This window comes from Stegostoma tigrinum, chromosome 39 (genome assembly GCF_030684315.1).
Source record: "Stegostoma tigrinum isolate sSteTig4 chromosome 39, sSteTig4.hap1, whole genome shotgun sequence".
Taxonomy (NCBI): Eukaryota; Metazoa; Chordata; class Chondrichthyes; order Orectolobiformes; family Stegostomatidae; genus Stegostoma; species Stegostoma tigrinum.
In genome coordinates, this window is record NC_081392.1 from 8,089,104 (window position 1) to 8,107,147 (window position 18,044).

An 18,044-nucleotide genomic window follows, 5' to 3' on the forward strand; every position below is an offset into this window, starting at 1 on the left:
CACATTCTCTGCCAATTTATTTGTCACATGTACTGAAATACAGTGAAAAGCTTTATGAGTGGTACTGGCAGATCATAGTAAGCGAAGGATGTATCACAAATTGCAAGCTGTATCATGAATGTGTATAATTTCCAGACACACACACAATGTTCCCATCGTATTCCGAAGTTGTCAGGCATTTGAGGAAGAAGTGTCCCAGGTCGTGTTTGGAGATGACATGGCCTCCCCTTTTGTTCACTGACACAGTGTAAGCCTTAGTCAAGGGATGAGCATCTGTGAAAGGGAAACAAACAGCAATTTGTGACAGAAGCTAGGGAGTAGGACATAAAGTTACTGGAATAGTGAAGATTCATACAGGAATGCTGTGAAAAAGGAGAAAATTCACAGGGATATGGGGGTAGGGATAAGAATACATGAATACAGAGGATGAAACTAGGAGTGCTGAGATATAAAGAGGCCACATGGGAATATCAGGATTGATAAGATACTAAAGGAGAGAGATAGGGAAAATAAAACAGAAATATCTGGACAAGATGCAAACAAGAATTTCTGGATACAAAACACCTGCAGGATATTGTGATACTAAATACAAGAATTTCCAGACCAACATACAACCTTACCTCCAAGCCAGTTAGAATTTCTTTCCAGCAGTAATCTGGATTAAACACTATTGCCATGAATATAAGATAATCCATTGTGAATACAGGAGAAACCTTATTACCCAGAGTCAGAGAGGGGGAAGAATCAGAGAGCTACAGCACAAAGAAAAGCCCTTCAGCCAATTGACAGGCACCCATCAAGACAACCTCTGAACTATTCTAATCCTGTTTTCCAGCACTTGGCCCAAAGTCTTAGACAAAGTGGTAATAAATTGCCTGCCATAAGCAACAGTTTAAGTGAATAACAGATGCATATGAGGAAGCTAAACAACACGGTGGAGAAAGGTACATTAATGGGTTTAATGGAAAGGAGTGGAGGGGGCTCTACATAAATATCACATGGAATGGTCATTAGAAGAGTCTTCCCCCCCACCCCCCCCACCCCACAAGTGCCCAGAAACATCACCTCAATATAATTTGAAGCTGCACAATTTATTATAGATTACCCTGGAAAGAAATTCTAACCAAGGCCATACGTTATTGGATGTAGAAGTGGCTTGATCTGCCTTTCATAAGGCAATCTTTATTTTATCATGAGGTTTGGGATTCTGGGTTGATGAGACTGGTCCCTGAGGTTGGATAGTCTCCACTTGTGTTGTACACAAGGTCTGTCTCAACCAAGAGTGACTATTATTTGACAAAAACCTTGTTATGTACACACTATTACATGCCTAATGATCTCCAATGTAAGTCTCTCTAGTAGAGATTACTCCATCCTCTCAGGGTCTCAATAGCTTGTAACTATTGATGTTAGTGTTACAGAAGTATTTATAGTACAAGAATAGAAAAACACAGAAGAACATTAGCATAGGGTAGATTAAAATAGAATTAATCAGGATAAAGGGGCAAACAGGAATTGAGGACAGAGGTGATTCACAGGAATATCAAGGAGGAAGAATTTCTGCTGCACTGGATAGAAAACATCTGAATTAGCTTGGAAATTTTTTGGGACATGCAGAGGATGTTGAAAGTGACTTTAAGTGGAACATGCTTCAATACAAAGTGTAAAAATGTATTGAAAATTCATCCCAATTTGAGAATGCTTTCAAATATAAAGTAAAATTTAAACCAGCTCTTGAAGCTCTCCCAGAAAACTATGACACTAGAGCTCTATGTAATTCTTGCTATAGAAAGGATGTTAAACTGGAAAGACTGCTGAAGAAATTTACAAAGATGTTGCCAGGACTCAGGGGACTGATTATAGGGTGAGGTTGGACAAGCTAGGACTTTTTCCCCCTTTAGACTGCAGGACAACGTGGGGTGGGGGGGGGGGGGGGGCGGGGGGAATCCTAAGTAAGTGTAGAAGATCAAGAGGCATGGATAGGGTGAATGCTTCTTTCCAGGGGAAGAAGAGGACTAGACAGCATCAGTTTAAGGTAAGAAGGGAAAGAATACATGGGAACCTGAGAGGCAACTGTTTTTAAATTCAGAGGATGGTACACAAAGAGAATGAGCTGCCAGCAAGAGTTGTTGAGGCGGGTACATTGACAACAGTTAAAAAAGGCATTTGGACAAATACATGGATGAGAAGGGTTTAGAAGGATATGGGTGAAGTCCAGGGACATGGGGTTAGCATGGATGGACATTTTGGTTGTCATGGACCAGTTTGGTCTGCAGGGCCTGTCTGTGCTCTAGGACTCTTATAACAGAGTCAAAACAAAAACAAGGTTGAGGAAAAGCTCAGCAGGTCTGGCAGCACCTGCTGAGAAAAACAAGTTAACATTCGGGTCCGGTGACCCTTCCTCAGAACAGGGTGTTTTGTGTTAAAGTGCAGCTACTGGTGCCACGTGGTGTTAAAATTAGATTATGCAACAGCTTGCAGAATACAATCTCAGCTGCCAGTTGGCACTGTTGAATAAGAAATGATGGATCTGAATGCTCAACATCAATACCATGAAAAATACACATCACAGAGGATTACTTGGCCTGTTGAACCTCTCCTGGGTCTTTGGAAAGTAGACACATTCAGTACCACATTCCACCCTTCTGTTCATGACTCTCCAAGCTTGTCATTCTCAGATGACTGCCCAGCTCTTCTGTAAAATTCAAGTAACTCCCACCAAGCCACTGGAACAGGACATCTGTGCCACTGACACCAGTGCTGCCCTCCATCACCTTATTCTCCTTTCCATCCCTTCTGGTGTGGATTGTAAATTGTACAAGACCACATTTGAAGTTCCTGCATCTAAACTTGGTTATTTCTCCCCAAATGTCTGGCTAAGACCCAATTAAGAAGTTGCAACATAAGCCTCCAAGTCACATTTAGGTTATTCCATTCTAATAAACAGTATTTTTTAAAAATGTGTGAATATAGGAAGTATGGTTAGTAAGTTTGCAGATGACACTAAAACTGGTGGTATAATGTAGAGAAGGTGGTCATATCAGACTACAACTGGACCTTAATTAGAAGGAGTTTAAATGAGGTGTTGTATTTTGGTAAGGCAGAACTTGTATAGTTAGTGGTAGGACCCTGGGGAGTGTTGGTGAACAAAGAGACCTAGAGCTACAAGGGCATAATTCTTTCTAATTGTAGTCACAGGTGTACAGGGTGGTGAAGAAGGCAAATGTCTTCATTAAATCAATGCATTGAGCATAGAAGTTGTCATGTCATGACTATAAAAGGTCATTGGTTAGGCCACTTTTGGCATACTGTGTTGAAAGCTAGTGTCCCTAATACAGGAAGGTTGTTAAACTTCAGAGAGGACAGGAAAGGTTTACAAGGATGTTGCTGGAATTGGACAGTTTGAGCTTTGGGTTAGGCTGAATAGGCTGGGGCAATTTTCCCTGGACTGTTGGAGACTGACAGATGACTTTATAAAGGAGGTTCAAAAAAATCATGAGGGTCATGGATAGTGTGACTAGCCAGGGTCATTCCTCCCCTCCTTCCTCTCTGCTCTCTGCACCCCCCACCCCCCCCCCCCCCCACGAGAGAGAGCAAGATTAAAGGAACCCAAGTAGCCAATCTTTCACAGAGGGTGATGCATGTATGCAATGGAGTTGCCAGAGGAAGGTACAATTACAACATTTAAAGGCCCTTGGATGGGGTATATGGATAGGAAGGGGTTAGAGTGATATGGGCCAAATGGGACTAGGCCAGTTTAGGATACTGGATCAGCATGGACGTGTTAGACTGAAGGGTTGGTTTATGTGCTGTATAACTATGGCTATTTTCAATTGATTATTTTATTGAACAGTATAGCATTGAGGACTGAAATCAATTTGTAGTTAAAATATTGCAATTACAATCGAGAGAGACACAGTTTTTCCTTTTTAAAAAAGTGGGGAAAGGAGGGTTGATGCCTCTGTCTTTGGCATTAGTTTCTCAGTAATTATAATGTTCTGGCACATGTTATTATTGCAAAGTTTCCAGTAGCATGCAGTGATGACACAGGCATTGTAACAGCAGTGGTGTGTGCCAATCCTGGCATTACACTGGCAAACACAGCCTTTGAAGTTACCTTTTCAAGTGAGGCACTAATCCTAACAATTCTATGAAAACATCTTTCCCTAGCTCCCCTACAGATTTCTTACCAAGAATTTTGAACCCACTCACCAGTGGGGATAATTTTTCTATATGCACATTACCAAACAATTCCATCCTCAATATAATCATAGAATCCCTACAGTGTGGATGAAGGCCATTTAGCCCATCAAGTCCATACTGCCACCCTGAAGAGTATCCCACCCAGACCTACCTCTAAACCCATAACCCTGCATTTCCCATGGTTAATCTACTCAGCCTGCACATCATACTTCCACTTAGATTGGATGCCATGGCCCCATGCCCTGCAGTAATTTTAGTCAGTGAAAAAGCGATCTCACCTTCAATGTGGGGTGAAAATACAGCCACATAGTCCAGCCCAGAATTCTTCAGTACTTCATACATCCTCTGATGATCCTTAGTGACATCCAGCAATCGTGTTGGGATCTTTTCTTCATCCCATAATAGGAATGCTGTGGAAATAGAGAGGGCACATCAACTGACTGCATCTCTCACCACCCTAATGGGAAGGGAAATCTCCATAAAATATCCCGATCCTCACGAACAGGAGATTAGCACATAGTACTGGAGACAAGGCTGAAGGGTTTGCCACTAACTTCAGCCCAAGGTACCAAGTGGACAATCCATCCTGGCAAGATAACAAAGTGGAGCTGGATGAACACAGCAGGCCAAGCAGCATCTCAGGAGCACAAAGGCTCTAGGCCCAAAACGTCAGCCTTCAGGGGCGGGGGGGGGGGGAAATGGGGAGAGGGTTCTGAAACAAATAGGGAGACGGGGGAGGTGGACTGAAGATGGAGAGAAAAGAAGATAGGTCAGTCCAGGGAGGACTGACAGGTCAAGGAGGCAGGAGGAGGTTAGTAGGTAGGAAATGGAGAGACAAGCTGGGCTGGTTTTGGGATGCAGTGGGGAGATTTTGAAGCATGTGAGATCCACATTGATACCATTGGGCTGCAGGGTTCCCAAGCGGAATATGAGTTGCTGTTCCTGCAACCTTCGGGTGGCATCATTGTGGGCCTGCAGGAGGCCCATGATGGACATGTTGTCTAAGGAATGGGAGGGAGTTGAAGTGGTTTGCGACTGGGAGGTGCAGTTGTTTATTGCAAACCAAGCAGAGGTGTTCCACAAAGCAGTCCATTTGCCCTTGGACCCGAGCATTACAGATGATGCAATTCACTCCAGATGAACCCCATGCAAAGGAGTCAATGGGATATTATAATGATACCGTGGCTTTAAGAATTGTAGTTTGTTCCAGTTTTTGTCTGAACAGAGGTTTCAAGGCAGACATTCCCAGCTGCCTATTGAAAGCCCATTAAATAACTGTTTGAGGGGCCTTGGGTTGTTTTCTTAAGTTGGAAGAATAGAAGCAAACTGAATGGATGGGGCCAGCTCCCACAGAACCAGGAGTTGGGGGTCTTGAAACAGGACATGGAAGCGGTTTCCTCTCACTTCATTACAGCTGAAAGTTGGGGGTTCTCTTCCGGCTGCTGGAATTGCAGCTGTATCGTGTTGTGTTCCAGATGCAATTCTATTGGTCAAACTACCAGACTTGAAGCAAAACACACTTTATTCATACACTATAGTTAAAATACAACAAAAGAAAACACAAATAAAGGAAAGAATTGGTTTAGCTGCAACTGTTGAAATACTTAATGAAATAATAGGTACAGTAACTATTGCTAATTAAATGTTCCAATATAGTAAAATCCCATAAACACTCATTGACAAAGGGAATTCAGAAAGAGGTGAATTTCAACGTTCCTACTTTAGACATTCAATATTATGTTAAACACCATTGCACAGCAGACAGTTAACTAGTTGGAAGATGAGATAACAAAGTCATCTACAGCTTAGTTCATAGCATTCTCACCTCTGAACTGGAGGTTTGTGGGTTCATTGGAAAGGCTTCAGCACAGAAGCTAAGAAACAATCATGTCTTTTTAAAAATAAAAAGAGACTAATTGTGGAAGTCAGTGAAGTGAATCAGGAGGCTCAGTTTATCTCTCCTCTCTCTTCATGAGAAAGTGCTTACGTCCCAAAGTTGAGAAAGTTGCCAAATACATACAAGCCTATCAACCTTAAAACTTACTTGACATGCAGGCCACCACCTTCCTCACACCGTGGGCCTTCATTGCTTCAACAATGTTCTTGGTTCCTTCGGACATCATTGTGGTGGGGCCTGTGGAGGCAGAAACAAAGGTGATATAAAGTGATGAGTTATGACTGTACTACTCCAGGTCCAAAGCTCATTTAAAGGTTTTACACTCCGAGGTTCAATACCAAGTGAGATGCACCTACAAGGAGTGTCACAAGTCTATGGTCATCTAAGAGTTTGGGTTCATATCAGACTGGTCAATGAGAAGGCAAGGTCAGGAAATGCCCTAAGATTCTTTAAAACTGTTTATTGAATATTAAGTACTAAACATAATGAGTGGCATGGCATCTCAGTGGTAGCTCACTGCTGCCCTTCAGTGCCAGTTCATTTCCAGCCTTCAGCAACTGCCTGTGTGGAGCTTGCATGTTCTCCCTGTGTCTGTATGGGTTTCCAGTGGGTGCTCCAGTTTCATCCCACAGTTCAAAGATGTACAAGTTAGGTGGACTGGCTGTGCTAAATTGCTCTATAGTGTCCAGGCAAGGTGGATTACCCACAGGAAATCCAGTGTTACAGGGATTGGGGTCCAAAGTGCATCTCACCCAGGAGGGTCAGTGCAGACTTGATGGGCTGAAAGGCCTCTTTCTGTAGGGAATCTATGATTCTACCATCATTTGAAATATACCAGGCTCTAAATTACATTATTGAAAGACTAATCTGTATATGTGCTTCTATCAGTCACTAGACTGAAGGCCTCATTATATGGCAGAGGGTGGAAGTCTATGGCTCTGTCTTCTAGCCAACAGCCAGTGGGAAAAAAGGTCAGCCTTGTAAGGCTGGCATGTATATAAGTGTTCTGTCCTCTCTCACCACACCAAGCTTGTAAACCCTCCAAGTCATGTTTTAAAGCATCCAAGACAGAAAAAAGTCAGGTGAAGATACAAAAGGGCTTGCAAGCCATGACAAGCATGCCTCTGCACCACAACATCAGGGAATAAAGTTTATCTCCACAGCATGAAAGGGTAATGTAACGCTCCCTTTCAAAAAAGGTTGATAAAAGTATTTACACCCAGACTGGGTGATGACACCAGAGACCCCCACCACTCTATACCCATAGAGTGGTCTAAGTGAGTGGCCCAAAGCCTTTGCTGAATTACATCAGTGAGTCACCTATCACTCAAGGAGCAATAGCAGGGTCCCTCATTGAATCAAAGAAAACAAAAACTCAGCAGCTACCTGAGCAAGCCAATCAGTAACATGGATGTGAGAAGGAGTTTGCCCATTTAATCTAGTCATTGTTGGCACTTCTACTGGCTAAAGTTCATAACGACTGAATGACAAGTTTATATAGGAGATTTCTGATGTAAGTGTTGACAGGAATACATGAGAAAGCTGTATGTTGACTAAATATTTTTATTGTATTAAAATGATAGCTCCAAATGACCCTCTTATTTTTTGAAAAGAGAAAAGGTCACCTCACCAGAGCATCTTCCTATACCTTTGTCCTTCATTTGAAGATTTAACTTTCCTTTAAAGTCATCTATGATATTTCAACTTAACCACAATCACATGAAGCATGTTCAATTTGGCTGTCCGCACCCTGGCAGAGTGACTTACTCAGATCATTCCTGGTTCCCAGAATAATGATTACTCCATCCTGACCTCTGACTGCCTTCTGGACATCTTCCTTGTTCAGAACGTCACCAACAATGACCTTTAACCCTTTGCATTCAGCTGGCAGTTTGGCTGGATCACGGACCAGAACAGTGACCTCATAACCTACAAGAAAAACAGGCATGTGTATAATGAAATTGATGTGGAACAACTTTGACCAAGGACAATCCACTCCAGATTTGGTTTTGGTCTCAAATTCTGCAGGTTTCCCCTTTTGACACCTCGCAGACACTGCAAGTTACTGAGGAATTATGTCACTCCACAGCTTAACCTGTAGAATTCATCTGTCATAAGTCTCAACTAACAGAATCAATTATGTTTAACTGTGCATGAAACTGCTTATTTTAAACAACTTGTTCAGGCATGTCATAACACTTCTGGAGCAGATGGGCTTGAACCCAGGACTTTTGGCCTAGAGGTAACATGTTTGTTTTATTCTGGTTCTGTTTCCTTCCAGCCTCATGAAGTTGCAAAACATTAGAAATCTTTATGCAGAAATTGCCAATTAGCATCAAACCATTTAGCAGTATGTGCTTTTAGCTGTTGTTAATTTATATTAATTGATTTTAATTACATTTGTGACATTCAGGTGAAGGCCATCAATTAGTGGTTTTACTTGAGCAGATAAAAGGAGACACACTGAAATGGTTAGGTAGGAGATTATTACTTCTAACATTACCCTTTGTAAATAAATATTAAACTGAGTAAAGATTAGCTCCAGTTCTACCCTCCAACAATTGGCTTTCTTATATTTAAGAACAATGTGATCATAGATCTCCAAAAGTGATCTGACTCATTTAACAGTCAACATAGGAGAAGTTTCTCCTAGACAGTTGTGGTTGCACAGGATATTGGTTAGACCACTTTTGGAACACTGTTCCATTCTGATCTTACTGCTATAGGAAAGCTATCGTCAAACTTGGAAGTGTTCAGATAGTATTTACAAAGAATGTTGCCGGGGGGGGGGGAAGGAAGAGGACGAGTGGTTTGCACTGTAGGGAGAGGCTGAATAGGCTATTTTCCTTGCAGTGTCAGATGCCGAGGGTGATCTTAGAAGTTTATAAATTCATGAGGGGCACAGACAGTGTGAATAGTCAAGGCCTTTTCCCTACAGGTGGGAGTCCACAACTAGAGGGTTAAGGAAAGATTTAAGGAGCATTTTTTCACACAGAGGAAGGCGCATGTATGGAATGAGCTGCTACAGGAATTGGAGGAGTTTGGTACAATTACAACATTTAAAAAGGCATCTGGATAGGCAAGTGAATAGGAAGAATCTAGAGGGATATGGGCCAAATGGGACTAGATTAATTCAGGATATCTGGTCAGCATGGATGAATTGGACTGAAGGGTTTGTTTTCATGCTGTACATCTCAATGACAGATCTGTGATCCAGTTAGACTGTTTTGGTATTCGTTCAAGGGATGTGGGTGTTGTTGACTGGGCCAATATTTATTGCTGATCCCTAACTGCCCATGGGAATGTGGTGGTGTAGGTACCACTTTAGTAGTATTAGGGAGGTAGTTCCAGGATTTTGACTTTTGACACTGAAGGATCAACAATATAGTTCCAAGTCAAGGTAGTATATGGTTTGGAAGGGAACTTTCAGATATTGCCACATACCTGCTGTTATTGCCTGCAACTTTGGACAGCAATGTTTCCTCTTGCTTTCTTGCAAACTGTGCAGGCCTCCAAGAATTGTATGTGGCAGTGGCTTCCAGAATCAGAAGTCAGTGCCACAATTAGCCCACCAACATTGATTGTTGTCACGCACAGCCATGTAACTCAAAAGGGAATGTTAGTTGCAAATCTGGAAGGTGCAATCTCATGAGCCTTGAGTTGTTAGCAGTGCATCCTGCAGGTAGTGGACAGGCTTTGGGAAATCAAGTTGAGTTACTCATCTCAGAATTCCCAGCCTCTCATTTGCAGTACCAATATTTGTATGACTGGTCCTGTCCAGTCAAGTTTCTGGTCAGTGCCCACCCTAGTTTGTTGATCGAGGGGTATGTGGCAGTGGTAATTCCTGGATGGAAAGAACATTCCACATCTCTGGTCATCGTTCCAGGCTAAACACAAAATGTAGTGAGAGTGCATTTATCATTAACACCCAGACATCTATATGAATGTTAACATTACTACCACTGAATGTAAAGGGTAGTGGTCAAGATTTCTCTTCTTGGATTTTGTCATTGTATAACACTTATGAAGCCCAAGCCTAAATGCTGGCCAAATTCCAGTGTTTGGGCACACAGACTGCTTCAGTAACTGAAAAGCTGCAAGGAAACGATTAGGTGGAAGGTTAGCACAATGTAAAAAATGTTTAGTTTGTGAAAAAGAAAACTTGCATTTATATCCCTTCATGTCCCCAGAACATCTGAAAGTTTTTTTGCAGCTAATAGAGTATTTTTGGAAGATAGGAATGTGAAGGATCCCCTTCAGCCCCTCAAACCTATTCCATCATTCAATGAGATTGTGGATGGCCTGTGAGCAAACTCTCTGGAATCATTTTGTCCCATTATTCCCTAAACCCTTTGGTTGACAAGAATCTCTCAATCTCAGTTTTAAAAGTAAGTGTTCATTTAGCATCAATTGCCATTAAAAAACTTTTCAAAGTTCTACCATCCTTTACCACGTATAAGTATTCTGTGATGCAAGGTATATCACTCATATTTTAAGGTAATTTATTCTAGTTTGGATTTTGATCTCCTAGCATGCAAAGAGGTCTGTGTCCAAGGTGGGGCTTAAGAATTTTTTAAAAAAGGCTTCAGAAATACATTTCCCATGCAGATGGCCTAAAGGCCCTCTGCTTCTTCCTGTCCCACAGGCCCAACTAAGTCCCCCTCGCCGAATGCCTCCTCACCCTCAACAACTTCTCTTCTGATTCCTCCCACTTTCTACAGACAAAGGGGTGGCCATGGGTACTTGGGCCACGGGCCCAAGCTATGCCTGCCTCTTTGTAGGTTGCATGGAACAGTCCCTCGTCTGTACCTACTCTGACCCTAAACCCCACCTCTTCCTCCTTTACATGGAGGACTGTATCGGCACTGCCTTATGCTCCCAAGAGGAGCTCGAACAGTTCATCCACTTCAACACCTTCCACCCCAACCTCAAGGTTACCTGAGATATCTCTAACACGTCCCTTACTTTCCTGGACCTCTGTATCCATCTCAGGCAACCACCTAGAAACCGATATCCATTTCAAGCCCACAGGCTCCCACAGCTACCTAGAATACACTTCCTCCCACCCACCTTTCTGCAAAAGAAAAGAAACAACCATACCCTATTCCCAATTCCTTCACCTCCTCCACATCTGCTCCCAGGAGCAGACATTCCGCTCCTGTGCATTTCAGATATCCTCATTTTGCAAGGACCACAACTTACTCCCCAACAGCAGTAGAGAACACCTGCAATCATGTCTCCTACAACTCATCCCTCACACCCAGTCCCTGCAACAACCACCAAAAGAGAATCCCCTTGTCCTCGTGTACCACCCCACCAACCTCCAGATCCAATGCATCGCCAACACTTGCACCACGTGCAATCCGACCCCACCAAAGACATTTTTCCCTCCCCCACCCTCGTCTGCTTTCCAGAGGGACCACTGACTCCCTTGTCTGCTCCACACTCCCCTCCAGCCCCACCACACTGAGCACATTCCCCTGCAACTGCAGGAAGTGCTACACCTGCCCCCACACCACCTCCCTCACTCCACACCAGACCCCTGAAGACGACTTTCCGTATCAAGCAGATGTTCACCTGCACATCTGACAATGTGGTATACTGCATTCGCTGTACCCATTGAGGCCTCTTCTACATCAGGGAAACCAAGCAGAGGCTTGGGGACCACTTGCAAAATGCCTATGCTCAGTTTGCAATAAACATCTGCACCTCCCAGTCACAAACCATTTCAACTGCCCCTCCCATTCCACAGACAACATGTCCATCCTGGGCCTCCTGCAGTGCCCCAATGATGCCACTCAAAGGTTGCAGGAACAGCAACTCATTCTGCTTGGACCTATCCCCTCCCTACCCACACTCCCCTCTACTGGCTCCATCCCCACCTCTAACTTGTCTGCCTCCTCTCCACCTATCTTCTCCTCTATCCATCTTTGATCCACCTCCCCCTCTCTCCCTATTTATTTCAGAACCCTCTCCCCATCCCCCTTTTCTGAAGGATCTAGGCCCGAAACGTCAGCCTTCCTGCTCCCAAGATGCTGTTTGACCTGCTGTGTTCATCCAGCTCCACACTTTGTTATCTCCGATTCTCCAGCATCTGCAGTTCCTTTTATCTCTGCTTCAGAAATACTGCCAAAATTAAAGTCAGCATGTGCAAGGGAGCCCCTAGGGTGATAACAGGAATTCGTTTGCATTTGGAAAGGTTTGCCAGCTGATAGTAAATATCGAGAAGCATTAACTCACTCTGTTAATAGAGATTAGATAGTGTTTGCTTAGGAGAAAAACAACAAGTTTGAAAAGCCACACCCCCAGCTACCTACTAACCAAGCCACACCCCCAGCTACCTACTAACCTCATCCCACCTCCTTGACCTGTCCGTCTTCCCTGGACTGACCTATCCCCTCCCTACCTATCTTCTTTACTCTCCATCTTTGGTCCACCTCCCCCTCTCTCCCCCTTTATTCCAGCTCCCTCTCCGATGAAGGGTCTAGGCCCAAAACGTCAGCTTTTGTGCTCCTGAGATGCTGCTTGGCCTGCTGTGTTCATCCAGCCTCACATTTTATTATCTTGGAATTCTCCAGCATCTGCAGTTCCCATTATCTCTGAAGTTTGAAAAGCCTTTGTTTTTCAGTTCACAGAGGCCCTATTGGAGATCATGTGTAAACAATTCCTCCTGAAGAAAGGAGATGGTTACCTCTGAGGATTTCAGTTCTAAAATTCCAGAATAGAAGTGTTTGGTTAGCACCTTGAAAGGATTCCTCGAGTTTGAGAAGTGCTAAGCTTAGTTGTTCAAGGAGGAGGCTGCCAAACTTTGAAGGTAAGGATTTGAAAGAAATAGACAAGTTAAACCTACAAACATTGAAAGAGAAGTGAACTGTCTGGTGTTTGGAGGACTGTAATGTGTCGATGTTGGGATATATGGGATTGTAATTTTACTGTGTATTTCAAAGTTTTTTTAAATTATAAGTAGGTAGTTTGGTTTACTCTATCTTCCCTTTTGCAAAATAAATGTATGTTTTATTGTGAAAACCAAGCCTGCAGCTTTACAGGATTATGTTTCATCAAAAGTGCGCCTCATTGAGTAGCAAAGAAAAAAGGCAACATTATCAATTAGCCCAGATATCAGGCTCTGATTTGACTTGTCCAGTAACTACAAGTAGAATCATAACAGTTTGAGTTTCACTCCTGAAAGGTCTGGCTCTAATTGGTAACTCTGGAGAGCTTATCTTATGAAGAGAGATTGACTGAGCTTGGACTTTCTTCATTGGAGAAGAGGGGACCTAATTGAGGTATACAAGGTAATGAGAGGCATAGATAGAGTTGATAGCCAGAGGCTATTTCCCAGGGCAGAAGAGGCTAACATGAGGGGTCATAGTTTTAAGCTGGTTGGAGCAAAGTATAGAGGGGATGTCAGAGGTGGGTTCTTTACAGTGTTGAGAGAGCATGGAATGTGTTGCCAGCAGCAGTTGTGGAAGCAAGGTCGTTGGGGACATTTGAGAGACTGCTGGACATGCATATGGTCACAGAAATTTGAGGGTGCATACACGAGGATCAATGGTCAGCACAACATCGTGGGCTGAAGGGCCTGTGCTGTACTGTTCTATGTTCCGAGCCCTTCTCCTAAGCTCCCAGGCCTGTTGAAATTGTTTCTTCCTACCTGCTAATCTTAATGTCTTAACCTTGACCAACTTGCCCATAAAAACACTTTCTAAATTACAGGAAATTTAACCCTAGTCTGTGTTATCTCTCTTTATAGCTGGTTGCTCGCTCCCATCTCTATTTCTGTAGCTTGGTGCTACATCTAGGGAAGTAGCCTGGCCCACAACTGTGTGCAGAGCTCTTCAGTACACTGAGTCCATCACAAACTGAGATCAAGACCTCATTGTGGTGGTGCTCTTGTAGCCATCTCCCACACCTTCGATTGCAGCTACCCTTCACCCACCACCACCCACATACCCCATTCTCCACTCCCAGCAATCTTCTGGAAACCAGTGAGTGTGGCACAGTGGACAGGGAAAGAACAAGTGAGGAGGGGGCCAGTGGCAATGCTCTTTTGACTAAAGCACAAGATCTATGGCTGGTCCTCTCAAACCAACACTCCAGCAGTATCAAGGGGGTACTGCATTGCACCAAACTGCAGAGGGGGCAGTACCAAGGGAACATTTTGCTCCAGAGGGTCAGCTCCAAGGGAGCACCACACTGTCAGGGTCAGTGCCAATGGAGTTCACATTATTAAAGGGTCAGTGCTGAGGGAATTTTTGCCCTGACAGAGAGCACATTGCCAAGGGAGCAGTGCCAAGGGAGGCCTGTACTGTCATACCACTGCTGGGTGGGGGCAGTGGCAGTTCTCCCTCTCCCAGATGTTCCCAGTCCCAGACCATCCCATAAATACTCCAACACCCACAGCAACAGAAAACCTGGTCATTCACTCGATGCTATTTGTGGGATCTTGCTGTGTGCAATTTAGCTGACTAACCATTGGCAAGTAGCATTTCCTGGCATAATAATAGTAACCGCGTCCATTCCTTCCTTGACTAACTGTGGAAGCACTTGGTTATATAAATGCAGTTCTCTGTTGTAAGCTTTAATCGAATGTTTGGAGAATGCAAGGAGGAACTATACAAAGTTTTGATGCAGAAATACTGGGGCCATTTCTTTGGCAAGGTTTTCTGATTGATCGTCATGCGTACCGAAATACAGTGGAAAAACTGTTTATAAGCGGTACAGGCAGACTAAGTCTTCTATGATTTTTAGATCCTTTGTTATAAAGACACATAGGTTACATTATTTGAGGCTAGAAGCTATTCAACAGTCTGAGAACGGCCCGAAAGCAGCTGTTCCTCATATCGCTACGGTGTGGTAAACTTACCTTTTTGAGACAGGGAGATGAAACTTGACCAGCGCAGTTAGTGAAGACGCAATACATCGGGACAATTTTGACGATCGGAACTTTTAGCATCAGACGGTCCCACTGCCCGCTGCCCGGCGCCCGGCCCGTTTCCCCGGTCCCGCTGCCCGGCGCCCGGCCCGTTTCCCCGGTCCCGCTGCCCGGCGCCCGGCCCGTTTCCCCGGTCCCGCTGCCCGGCGCCCGGCCCGTTTCCCCGGTCCCGCTGCCCGGCGCCCGGCCCGTTTCCCCGGTCGCATTTGTCGTTTCTTACCGGCTTCGAGAGCCTGTGGCAGGGTAGCGAGCCCCGTCATCCCGGTAGAGCCGAAAATCACGACCTTCTTCCCCATGGCTGCACCCTTGGAAATAACCCCGTCTCTGGCCCTCACACCGACCTCAATGCTGTCCTTCCCACGATCTGCCAGTATATCATTGCATTCCGGGTAAGACTCCGCCCATTAGTCATTTCAGCCCTCCCTCTAGTCATTGTAGAATCACGTGAACCCTGGCCTCCAGGATCAGAGGCAGGGACACCACGGTGCCTCAAGTGACCCTGCCTTCTGTATCGAACCGTTTTTTTTTGTTTTGGAGATGTTATTACACACTTCTGGAACAGGTGGGACTTAAATCTAGGTCCCTCTGTCCAGGGTTAATGAGAATATCACTGAGGGCCCACACTGATTCCCAATGATTTTACTTACCTGACATCAACATTTTCTGCATCTTACTCTCATTTTTCTTTCTCCATTGAGGGAGCTCTGGATTTGTTTATACGACCGTTCTCCCTCACGGAAATGTACCTTGGCTTTTTCCAAAAGACTGGAGTCAGCCCTCTCCCAGTTAGTGATTAGCACCCTGTATTTCCATATTTCCTTGTCCATAGCCAACCTAAACATTGTGATAAGTATTCCCTATTGATATTTGATCCATGTTTCCCACCTCAAATCCCCTTCATGTCAGACTGGAAACATACTACTGAAGACAATTCTTCTGGACACATTCTAGACCCCTGACCCTCTCTTCCCTTAATATAACTCCTAAACTAGTCTATATTCAGATAATTAAAGTTCATCATTATAACTATAATGTGTTCACTTACCAGTCATTTCCCTGCAAATATGTTCCTCAATATCTCTCCCATTTGTTGGTGGCCAAGAGACCACATCCAGAAAAGTAATGTTTTATATCTTAACTAAATTGATTCCATCCTTGAATCTCTGAGTCATTTCTCTTCATTTGATTTTGATTTTGATTTTATTGTCATGTGTACTGAAAAACAATGAAAAGCTTTGTTTGCGAGCAGTACAGGCAGGTCACAGCCAGCAAAGGATGGAAAGATCACAAAAGACTTAGAAGCATACAGGTTACATTATTTGAGGTTACAGTCCATTCAACAGTCTGATGATAGCCAGAAAGAAGCTGTTCCTGAACCTGCTTGTGTGTGTGTGTGTTAATGCTTCTGTTATCTCCTACCTGATGGAAGAAGTTGTAGGAAGTCATTACCGGGGCGCGATGGGTCTTTGATGATGTTGGCCATCTTTCTGTGGCAGCAGGCCATGTAAATAGAATCCGTGGATGGAAAGTTGGCTTCCATGATGGTCTGGGCTGTGCACAACATCTTCGGTAATTTCTTACAGTTCTTGGCAGAGCAGTTGCCATACCAGGCTGTTATGCACCCGGACAATATGCTTTCAATCATGTGCCTGTAGAAGTTGTTGAGAGACCTTATGGACATGCAAAATTTCCTGAGCTGCTGAAGAAGAAGAGGCATTGTTGTGTCTTCCTGACTATCGCATTTACATGGGAAGTCCAGGAAAGTTAGCTGGTTATCGCCACTCTGAGGAACCTGATACTCTAAAGATCTATAAACTTCTACTTTATCAGCACTGATACTCCTCCTCTGTTCTTTCTTTCCTAAACACAATATATTCGGGAATATTTAGTGTATAGCCCTGCCTTCTTCTTGACTCAGGTTTCTGTTATCACCACCACATCATGTTTCCAAGTGGCCATCAATCCTACTGCTCAGCAATCTTATTTTCCATGCTCCATACATTCACATACAATACAATAACTGTAACTTAACCCAACTAAAAGTGTGATCCAACTTTCAGAACAATAGAATCTCTAGGCATTCAAGAGACATACAACATGGATCACACTTCACACAGAAAGTCTATGAGTGATTTTTATTTCTTCATGACACATGGTTATTACTGGTAGGGCTGGTATCTAGTGACCATCTCTAATTTGTCTTTGAACTGAGCAGCTTGCTAGACTATTTCAGAAGGCAGTTTACATCAAACGCATAGCTATGGATCTGGAGTTACATGTTGGCCAGGATGGGTAAGAACTGTAGATTTTCTTCCCTAACGGCCATTTGTGAATCAGTTAGGCTTTTGCGATATTTATGCTTACAATAGCCGATTTCCAGATTCCTTTAAAAATTGACTTTAAATTCCAGCCACTGCCGTGGCAGGGTTTGAATGCTCATCCCTAGAATATGACCCAAGGTCCCTGGGTTAACAGTCCACCGTCATTAACATTATGTCATTGTCCTCTTTAAGAGAGTTACTACAGCACACACATTTGTGAGGAAACATATTTAACCAAAATGTATATAAAATATATACATGCAGAAAATTTTCCAATGTATTTATTTATCTTTAAGTTTCTCTTAACTTCAACAACCATAAGGTATATGCACCATTGTTTCTGAATTGGAACTAATTGCTTTATTTCACCTGTGTAGAATTAATACATTGATGTAAAGTAAATTCCATCTTACTAAATTATTGTATTAGTAATATGCCTTCAGTGAGATGGTACTTACAGATTCCTACAGTCTCTCTACTGTATGTTAAACTTTGACCAGAAATTCTCCCTTTCCAGACAGAGTCTACAGGTCAGAACAAAATGGTGGGTTAGGAGGCTGGAGTGCTCCAAGATAGCACTGACTGGCTCATACAGCCCTACGTCACAATGGCACTCCAGTAATGACTAAACCAATCATGGACTTGCAAGGCGAAGGAGTTGAGCAGAAATGAAGTCTTGATACTTGTT

At 43.6% G+C, this 18,044-nt stretch overlaps 1 protein-coding gene across 1 annotated transcript; it reads right to left on the reverse strand.

The window, feature by feature from the left end:
• On the reverse strand, nucleotides 1–15,413 carry blvrb (biliverdin reductase B). The gene is made up of 5 exons (XM_048522681.2): nucleotides 15,256–15,413; nucleotides 7,868–8,029; nucleotides 6,248–6,337; nucleotides 4,482–4,613; nucleotides 1–273 (listed from the first exon to the last, which is right to left on the reverse strand). Exons 1-5 carry the CDS (start codon nucleotides 15,329–15,331, stop codon nucleotides 113–115), a joined length of 621 nt encoding a protein of 206 aa, XP_048378638.1. The 5' UTR covers nucleotides 15,332–15,413; the 3' UTR covers nucleotides 1–112.
• Nucleotides 15,414–18,044: the final 2,631 nt, after the last annotated feature.